The following is a 10,976-nucleotide window of genomic DNA, read 5'->3' on the forward strand; positions in this document are numbered from 1 at the left end:
AACATTAAATTAAATGTATATAGTGGTCTATTTAGTTGGTTGAATCATATATCGATAGTCCAATTAGTATCATAAAATTAAAGAAAAGTTGAATCGATAAATATTGATTGAATCAATTGAATCGCATAAAACCATTTGAATCGAGATAATTTAAATATTTAATTTTGTTATTATAATGTATAAAATATGAATGTTTAAGCTTCTATTATTGTTATTTTGTGTTTACCTTTTCTATGATTTTTCTAGTTTTCTATTTTATTTTATTTTATTGTTATAGTTGAGTAAGTGACTTGGTTGGATTGAGAATTGAGAATTTGATTAGTTTAATTATTGATTTTATTCTTATAACATTATAAATGTTAAAAATATTTATTAATTTATAAATATTAAAAAAAGAAAAAAGGAAATACAAGTTGATGTTTAAGGCCAAAACCGATAGTTGCACAAACGGAAGGGCCTGATTGGAAAGATGCATTAGTTTGAGGATTCAACTGAAACATTTTGAAGTTTAGGATTAATACAAAAATTGGATCATAATTTGGAGGTGTCTAGAGCAATTAACCCTAAAATTGAAAAAGGCTTACTCTTGAGTCACTGAAAGTCAACAATTTGGAGAGTTTGCTTTTATCAGAGAAGAAGAAGGGAGTCAAAAGAGGAAGCGGTTGATAGAGAAGTTAGTCAAATTAGTAGATTGTCTTTGGGAAAGAAAGCCCGTTTATGTTTATAAAGAACTAATATCCATGGAGAAGTTGAAAGAAGTGAAAAGGGCACTCTTGAACTCTACTTTTTACTTTTCCTCGATGTACCGATCTTGGATCCCGAAACCTAATAAGCCGGGGATAAGCTATGCTTATTAAAGAAGTTTCCTAAATAGTTTTACGATACAGGGACAGAGACTTTTAGAAGGTGCATAAGCACCGGGGAATGCTTAAAGGCTTTCAAACTTGCTGGAAAAACTCCTGCTCTTTTCAATATTCCTTCCTTGGGAGACTTTCAAACTGTCGCTTTTTCACTGGCTTGCTATAACCCGCTTTCCGGGTTGCCTTCCCAGGTCTCGCCGGTGTTGCCTGTAGGTCGTGATGTGCCTCGAGATGGCCGTCTCCCTTTACTCCATAGGGCCTTCTCATCAGTTGCAGGGTTTGGTGGCCCGAAATTGACTTGGCTTCGCCAAAAGGCCTCATCTCTAGAAGCCCGGCTCGCGAGGTGTCCCTCTCGCTGTAGGGTTCCAAACTCCCATTGCCTTGTTGTTGTGTAGTTTTTCTTTTCGAGTGTTGGAGCTTGGGATTTCCTTAAGCGAGTTCAAGGAAGTGACGTGAAGGTAGCCCCACGGAGCGGTAAGGAGCTGACGAGATAAAGGTGTCTCCACTTTGGTAGTGGGGGATCACTCTGGGCTAAGATAGTCTCTTAAGTACTAGCGTAGCGGGAGAGCAAATAGAAATCAATTAATCACGTCTGGTCAATTGGTCAACATGAATATATATTAGCATAAGCTCGAATCCAATCAAATCCCAATCCAATCACGTATATATTTTTTACCCAGTGATATAAGGCCACGTGTTGTTCAGATTATCCCCTAAAACATGTTACCCACGTGTCAAAAGATAAATAAAAGAGAGCTATTTCCGTTCCTTAGTCACAATCTCACTTTGCAATCTCCCTCGAATCTAAAATAATTGATTTGAAATTATTCCAATTTTGATAAAATTCAATTTGTTGGTTCAACTCAAATTTGAAATAAATTTATAGTTTGAATAATGAATTAAAAATCTGAAATATTTTTTATTTTAAATTCGCCTCTCCAATAATTTGTTTTTTATTATACTATGTTTTTAGACGTAGTAAATTAATTGATCACACTATTAATTTGTAAGTTTGATTTGTTCGTACAGTTTAATTAAATAAATTATTAAAAATAAATATTAATTTAATTGATTTGTATCGATTCACTTGTTAATTAATCTAACGTCTTTTTTTTAGATTAATACTCTAATTGGTTTCAAGTCTAATTAGTCTGACTAGTCAATTGGTTCAGTTCAAACAATTGTAATTTTTACTCATAACTTTAGATCCTTAAAACGAAAGAAAAAAGCATATATGCATGCTCAAATATATGTTCTCGCTAATTAAATAAAAATAATAATATTGTTGACAAACGTATCCATAAACTTCAAAAGAATTAATTTTATAAATAGTAAAATGGATATAGAAGATACAAAAAAATATATTTTCTTTCTAGATAATTTAATATTTATTAGTATAATATATTTAACATTTATTAGTATAATTTATTTGACCTACAATTTAGCTTATAAATATATTCTTGGTAAAATTATATTTACCCGTGTTTTTTATCCTCTTTGGAGGAGTTTTCCCACAATAAACATGTGTGTTCAATTTTTTAAATTCTTTCACTATTTTTACTTGTTCGTTGCTTAATTGGATCGATCCCCTACATTAACAATAATCTTATTTGACTAATTTGACTCTTTTCAATAATTCAAAAACTATATTGTTTTATATATTCCAATATGTATATGTGTTGTTTTAATCCACACGACACCGCTTTGGTGGAAAACCTCAGAGAGTTTAATATAAACAGATCCAACGTTCAGCAACACTCCATACTAAACACCTATGAATTTTACCCGTCCGATCAAATCTTTCAACATCAACCTTCAGATTTCAAGCTCAACCGAATCTAACCGTCCAATAGACACTAAAAAAAAAAAGAAAAAAGAAAAATTGAAAATTCAAAACTTAGCAAGAGAGAGGGAGGAGAGAAACCCAAAGGAAAAAGAGAAGAAGAAACAGCAAAAAAAATCCTTTCACACTTTGTTTTTTTGTTTTTTTGAAAAATCAGTGCTTTAAAAACCCTAACTTTAATAATTCTACTTGTAGTGTGGTGTTTAGTTTCTGCATCTCTCTATGCATCGATCGGATACTAAATCTTCTACATTTTTTGGTACTTATTGGTGGAAATCTCGAACTTGTGGTGAAGTCGCGGGTTATTTTAGTAATTTGAGGTTTCTGAGATTGTAGATTGGTATTTGAACCTAAAAGTGTGTGAATTTGAGTTGATTTTAAGTTAATTTGTGAGATCATTTATTTATTTGGTGGAATTTTTGAGTTGTGGCTGTGTGGTGAATTTTTTGAAATTGGATGGGGAAAGAAGAAGGAGGTGAAATCCCGCCAAAAATGGTGCAATCTGATACGGCGGATTTTCCTTCGAAGAAGCTAGCGAGGCAGCTCGATTTCACGGTCGGTTTTGGCGGGGTTTCTTCTGGAAGTGTTAATTTGCCGGAGCACCCGCAATCTACACAAAGGATAGGTGTGGCTTCGCCTTCGGCTTCAGTTACTGTGCAACAGCAACAGATAAAGCCGCCGACGGAGGTGGCTGCGGCTGTCCCTGTTGTCGCCGCGCAACATCCTCCTCTTACTACTGCTTCGACCAGAGTTGTGTAAGCTTTTCTAATTAAAAAAGTTTGTGATTTTCTTTTAGTTTATTATAATTATTATGGTGTTTGCTCTTTGGATTAATTTTTGTTTTAATAAATTTATCTCAGTTTTTCTTTTCCTTTTCGAGAGTGGTGTACATAGTGAACATTCCCTGTCCTGATTGAATTTTTTTTTTTATATGCTTCAAAATTAACTCTATAGTTTCAATTATGTTTACATCAAATTCTGATAAATTTTGTGCTTTTTTTTCTCCGTAAGAAATGCATTTTTAGGAAAGTTACTAATTTTTGCTTTAGCAGAGAGTTGGGTTTCTCTTGGGAAGTGATCACTTGGAAGTTAACCATTCAAATCATTTGTTTTTCTTCAATTCTTTTGTACTAAACATTGTTTCTGAATGAAGGTAAATTGATTTGTTGAGAATTTGGGTTTCTCTAAGCTTTATCTTTCACCTTATATAGCTTCTCTAGAGGGTTTCTTTTGATAGGTTGTGAAAATTATGCAAATTAGTAAGATAGAATGTTGTGAGAGATTGCGGAATGGAAGAACGAAGTGGAATTTGAAGAACAAGTGCAATGGCAAATGGTGATAACTAAGGAAATAAGTGCCTTGGGAAGATGAAAAGTGTGGTGGTTAGGATAATTTAGAGAGAAAGATGCATTCTGAATTCCAAGAGTGGGAAGTTATTAGGATGCCACGTATACAAAGCGTGTGTGGATGGGAAAGGGAAGTTTCAAAGAGTATCATGAGAGACTTCTAGGCTGTAGGGAGTAAAGGTTGATAACATAAGAATGCTCTTGTGCAACATTAGTTCAAAGTGAAATGAAAAGAACTTGTGTTCCAATAAAAAGTTAAAAAGGAGGCAGGAGGCTTCTTAACAATCTCCGTATTCGAGCTTCAGTGGCACTTTTAGAAAATCCTGATGCTGAAGTAAACCCAAAAATCCTGCCACTTATTCCGGGGTTAGATCCACACTGCAGAACTTGTATATGTTGCTACGCTACTAGGGAATGAAAAGTTGCTATGTTGGAAGAGTAGAATGCTAGATCACCAAAGCTTTGTAGCACTAGAGGAGCAAAACTATTGGAGCACTAGAGCTCTAGAGTGTTGGAGCACTGAAGTGCTGGAGCAGTGAAGCGTTGGAGTGAAAACACTGGAGCTCTGGAGGATTGGATTGCTACTGTTGAGGAGCGCTGCCACCAAAAAGTGTCATTGTTAGGGAGCATTGCTGCCTGGACTTTCTCTCTAATCAAGTTTTGCGTTCATGACATGTTAACAACAAATAACAAGTATCAACAGCTTCTTAGGCTATTTACTCATTGTTTCCCATTGTTTCTGTCTAGAATCTAGTTTAGTGGTAAGATGTTTTCATTGTCTTTCTTGGACATAACCATATTGGTCATTTCCCCCCTTTATTAGATGTTAAATGCAATGAAACTTGTCTTATTCTCTTTCAATTTTTCTTTTCGTTGTTGCATTTATGGAAAATATTCTTTGAATAGCAGAAGTTAATGGTTCAACGAATAGCAGAATTACTTTAAAATATGTCATTTTTTGAAAATTTTTTAATTATGGAAGCTAGTTACCTGTTCTCTAGCCTTAACTCTTTTTCTTTATTTCTTGCTTGCTTCAGAAAACCGGAATCCCCCAAAGCAAAACCAAGACCAAATGAACTAAAAGATGGCACTCCAAAGAAGCAGAAGCAATGTAATTGTAAACATTCTCGGTGTCTGAAACTGTAAGTACATCAACTTATGTGCTCTTTTGTCTTGAATGAGTTCTTCCATGATTCAGTGCTGCTCAATTCTCAATGTGTTATTAATAGCTGTTATTACTGTTTTTACTTGTTGGCTTGTAACATGTTTCTTACAAACTCATCTATGCTGGGCTCTTTCCCTATTGATAGGGTCTGGTTGTCCTTTTAACGGCTGTTGTTACTATTTAACTTGGTGGCTAGTAACATGTTTCTTACGAACTTGTCAACACTGGGGTTTTAAAGGAAGTAAATGTCAAATGAATTTGTTAAGAGCAATGTACTTGCAAAGTTGAGTTGGATAAGACTGGGAAACTTTTTCCTATATATAGGGTAGCATTTCCTATTTGGTGTAGTGCTATATTTATATATGTTTTATTGGAAAGAATAGTAGAAGTAATCAGCAACAATCCTGTAAATACACTTTTCTATATTTTGTAACAATATCAATTAATGAATAGTTCTTAGAAATATGTCTCAGAACATTAATTTTTGTATCATTAGGCCCAAACTGAATTCAGTCTCTCCATTTTCCAGGCTGATAAGTGGTACTTTCTAGCTAAAAGTTTGTTAGCATTTTCTGAACCTTTATCCACATTTAGCCTTTTAGGTTGGTTGGATTGGACAACAACAGCCTCAAAATGCAATTAGTGCAAGGTGTAGAAATATTTCATTCTGTACTAATTGCTGAAACATGAAGCCTTCAGTTTTAAAAAATGCACTTCATTCTACATCCAATTTTGCCTAGACCCTTTGTATCCTTCAATAACTGCAACTTCTTTTACAAAACTTGATCTAACCTTTCTTTCTACGTGTTTTTTCCCTTTTTACTGTACGCATCTAAATCAATTTTGTAGCTTAGAACCTCTATGACAGATATTCTGCATTCCAACAGACTGAATAGATTCGCAGTTCTTATATGTTCTATCTTCTGAGAAGTGTGCATGAGAGAAGATTTTATACCATAGGATTATGTCTTTTATATGCAGCATCTAGGCATCTTGCCTAGGCATTTTAGATAAACACCGTACTACTAGTTTTTTAGACATTCATTCTTGTGTGTGATTTTTTTAAAATCATCTCTGTATGTGAACTGTAATCAATCTGTTTGATGCAATGCCTTGATCAGGTACTGTGAGTGCTTTGCATCTGGCACATATTGTGATGGGTGCAACTGTGTTAATTGTTATAACAATGTTGAGAATGAAGCTGCTAGACGAGATGCTATTGAAGCGACTTTGGAGCGTAATCCAAATGCATTCAGACCAAAAATTGCTAGCAGCCCACATGGTGCAGGGGATAGCAGGGTATGCTGGCTGAACTTTTTTTTCATTTAATTTCACATTTTACCTTACAGATTTTGCACAGAAAATTTTAGCTCATTTTTATCATGGAGATATCAATATTCATACGGCTCCATTAAAATGTCTAGCTAGGGTCATATGTTTTGTTGCCTTTACTCATTGATGGGCCTGTTGGAATATACAGAACCTTTTAAAATTATATTCTTCTATTGAAATGTATGACTAAGCCTTGATTTTAGCACACAGTTGATGTCTTTTTTCTTTTTTTTTCCTGAACTCTATCGGTTAGACTCTTGCAAAGGAAAAAGATTCTCTTCACTACTTAAAAGGTAGTGGAAACTTTATCTAAGGGTGAGTGATGCGTTTCAACTAAATTTAAGCTTAACATTAATTCAAATTATTTTCCTTTTTATTTTTTTCTAATTTTAAATCATAAAATGTCAGCAATAGATTTAGTTGGAAGTGTATTATTCACCCTTGGATAAATTAGTGGAAACTTCCACCACTTTTAAAGTATTGAAGATTCCCTCTTGAAAATTTTAGGGGGAAAGGGCCTAGGCTTAGTATTTGATGTATAAAATTCTAATAGCATGAATGTCTTTTGATAAAGCTTGCTGCAATTGGCATTCTCAAAGTAATTAGTTTTGAATTATTTTTAGGAAGAGGCTGGGGAAGTCTTAATGTTGGCAAAGCACAACAAAGGATGCCATTGTAAGAAATCTGGGTGCCTTAAAAAGTACTGCGAGTGTTTCCAAGCTAACATTCTTTGCTCCGAAAACTGCAAATGCATGGACTGCAAAAATTTTGAAGGAAGTGAAGAGAGACAGGCTCTATTTCACGGTGACCATGCCAACAATATGGCATATATTCAACAGGCAGCAAATGCTGCCATAACTGGAGCTATTGGGTCCTCTGGTTATGCATCCACTCCAGTGTCTAAGAAGAGAAAAGGTCAGGAACTGTTCTTTGGGTCAACTGCCAAGGATCCATCTGTTCACCGGCTTGGAAACTTTCCACAGGTAAAGCTTCTTATCTATGCATATTTATTGATAATTGTCTTTGGAGAAACTGTGTCGGCTAATTCTTCTCTTGTTACAATAAAAGCTTCACACCATTACTTTTAGTTATGCTCTCGGAACTTACATTTGCTACCTTTTTTCTTCTTTTTTTTTTTTTTTTTAAATTTGTTAATCAGCCTCATCATATCAGAGCTTCTGCACCTGCCTCCTCCCTGTCTTCTGTACCAGCTTCTCGTGCTGGTACAACTGCTGCAGTAGGCCCTTCGAAATTCACATATAGGTAAATAGAGAGTTTTGATCAAAAGATATTTGTAAATCTGATTGTTCAGGAAACTAAGTTATGCATTTTGGTGAAGGTCTCTGTTAGCAGACATCATTCAGAAGCAGGACTTGAAGGAGCTTTGCTCTGTTTTGGTAGTCCTATCTGGAGAAGTTGACAAGACACTTTCAGGTAAACAGAAGCCATTCAGATAACTGGTCAAAGTTGTAGTGTCTAATTCTGTCGTATTTTAGTGATTGATATACGTGTTTGCATGTGTTAGCAAACAGTGCAAGTATCATCATGTATGATTATAAACTTATACTTGCTTTGTTGTTGTGTTCACCTCAAGCTTTTCATCGAAACTAATTTATATTGAATCTTCCGCTTGTACTTGTTAAAGAAAGATTAATGGTTCTACTTTTTTTTTTTTCTTCCCGAGTATAAAGTAATGGTATGACTTTTCTTCCACATGAATGCATAATATCAGCATTTAAAGGTAGACCTCCTTTGTCCACAAATACTGTTTTAAATATCGGTATTAATGTTGTTACCATAAATATTCTTCTACTTTAGATCGTTCTTGTCCTAGTGAATAATTGTTGGGTACTTGATGCCAATAAAAGAATCTGTTGTGCATCCGTTGTTGGATTTTCATTTTTAGCAATTAACTTTTTAGTCAATCTTAGTAGGCTAATGGATTTGCCACAACTCCACCTAATTGGTCTTCAATTTCTGTATGCATTCAGATCAGATAATTTTGACGGATAAACGGGCAGAAGATCATGCAGAAACTTCCATTGCTTCATCCACTCAAGACAGGCTGCAAAACCAGAAGGATTCTGATGCTGAGAAAACCACGGCTGATGATTGTTCAAGTGCTAACCAGGCTGATAAAGCTGGCCCTGAAGAATCCAGCTCGGATGGTGCTGATATGCCAAAGGGAAGACCTATGTCTCCAGGAACTTTGGCATTAATGTGTGACGAACAAGATACAATGTTCATGGCCTCTGCTTCTCCTAATAGGATCATGGGCCATGGTTGCAGCACATCTTCACAATTGCCTTATGAACAGGGCATGACCGAGATCTATGCAGAGCAGGAAAGAATTGTTTTGACGAAATTCCGAGATTGTCTCAATAGGCTTATCACTTTCGGAGAAATAAAGGGTAAGTTTCCCTTCCCCTTTTCTGAAAATTTAATTTATAATTAATTATATTGTGCACTTAAAAAAGGAAGAAAGACTCAAATGATGAAACCATATCTATTTTATTGGGTGAATGTACCTGAGAGGTCCCTCTATTATAAGGATCTCATCAATTTAGTCCCTCTACTATTAAATGAATCAATTCAGTCCCTGTACTATTAAAAAGAATCAAACAAGGCCAATTTAGAATAGAGTTAACATTTACTATTGGGATTTGATGATGCTTCACTATTTTTCTCACAGAAACGCAATGTTCATCATTAGCACGAACGGAGATAGGTAGTCAAAGAGGTCACCCCAGCAATGGAACTGAAACAGTCAGAAACGAGACTGGGAATCAACAAGGATCCATTACCAATGGAGTTGCAAAAAATGCAAGTCCACCGACAGTCAAGACATCTCCGATGACTGCTTCAGTGATCACCGCCAGTAACAATGATCTCTCTAGAGGTCCATCTCATCCTGAAAATGGGGATGCTAAATCAAAATCTGAGAAAACAGATGTAAAGACCATAAATGATGCTGACAATCGACCCAAGGTATGATACCATAATTCTCTGCACTATTTCGAACCAACCATTCAACTTCCACTTTTCAACTTTGATGCAATATCAAGGTGGTTTGTGGTAGACATCATTCTTGAAACTGACCAGTGCACTAATTTAATTTCTCCCATATTGGAAAATATTTATCCGTTTTTCGTCTCATACCATGCCAACTACCCCACCATAGCTTCCATTAATCTATTCTTATTTTTTAGCTTAAACAAAGAGGAATTTTATAATTCTTGATGGAGTTTGTAGCTTACAGTTAATATCCAAGAGAAATGCTTCTGATTATTGCTTTAATTGGTGAGTCACGGTCTTGTATTGAATGCTGTTTGCCTCAACGATTTATGTTCTTATTGTTTATATGTAATATTATTTCTTCATTGAAATGAAATTTTTTTTCACGCTCTTTCTTGCACAGTATGGCTACACTTGCATGTGTATGGTCGTCTTGTTGATATATACACATATATATATGTGTATGTATGGTTCTAGCACGTATAAGTGTGACCAAACAAAGCCATAGACCATGGTTATCTATACTACTAGACCTGTTGAACCGGGAATCGAACTGGAGAAAGATTCTTAAATCAGTTGAGTCACTGACTAGTACGAATCAATTGAATCTAGCTTAAAAACAGTTCAACTATTTTTTATTTTTTAATTTTAATTTTTATAATTTATTTAATCGAACGGTCTGAATTAGTTGGCAAGTAAACTATTGGTTTGATTAGTTTAACTACCAGTTCAGTTCTAAGAATATTGAATAGACCTAGGGTATGGAAGATTTATACCTAAAACTTGTGGACTTGGAATAGCTATTAATGCACTTATATCGGATTGGGATAGTAAATTAACTTTGTTAAATTTAGCTCTGTTGAATTATGTTCTAGCATACATAATGTTAAATTTAGCCCTCAACATTTAACATTTGTATCTTTTGTCAGTTTAATTATTATTATTTAACTAAATTTGGCTTTTAATATTTTAAAATGAGTCAAATCGTTTTTTAAGAGAAATGCTAAAGCATTTTTAAAGATGTTAGGGTAATTTGCATGGTAGATCATGTGTATTTTGTATTGATATAATACTATTTACCTTATATTCATGTGAATAAATAATTTAAAAATTATAAAAGAAATATTCAAAAAATTCATAAAATTCAAAAAATAACATGAATTACATGAGAATTGTTATGTGAGATGTTTTAGTGAATATTTTCGTTGGTAATGAGAAAATATTGATGGTGTGGTAATTTTTTGAAATGTTGATGGTCAAATTTTATACTTTTTAAAAATTGAGAACTGTATAAAAATAACGGTTAAATTGACAAAAATTGTAAACATTAAGAGTTAAATTTGATATTATATCTTAAAATATAAGCAATTCATGACAAAAATAAAGATTAAATCGAAAAAAATTAAGAGTTAAAT

At 34.1% G+C, this 10,976-nt stretch overlaps 1 protein-coding gene across 1 annotated transcript; it reads left to right on the plus strand.

The window, feature by feature from the left end:
• The first annotated feature begins 2,718 nt into the window (after positions 1-2,718).
• LOC108470737 (protein tesmin/TSO1-like CXC 5) lies at positions 2,719-9,937 on the plus strand. The gene is made up of 8 exons (XM_017772183.2): positions 2,719-3,458; positions 5,087-5,191; positions 6,336-6,513; positions 7,170-7,529; positions 7,706-7,809; positions 7,886-7,980; positions 8,538-8,957; positions 9,239-9,937. Exons 1-8 carry the CDS (start codon positions 3,160-3,162, stop codon positions 9,538-9,540), a joined length of 1,863 nt encoding a protein of 620 aa, XP_017627672.1. The 5' UTR covers positions 2,719-3,159; the 3' UTR covers positions 9,541-9,937.
• The last annotated feature ends 1,039 nt before the right edge of the window (positions 9,938-10,976 follow it).

Source organism: Gossypium arboreum, chromosome 7, assembly GCF_025698485.1.
Source record: "Gossypium arboreum isolate Shixiya-1 chromosome 7, ASM2569848v2, whole genome shotgun sequence".
Lineage (NCBI taxonomy): Eukaryota > Viridiplantae > Streptophyta > Magnoliopsida > Malvales > Malvaceae > Gossypium > Gossypium arboreum.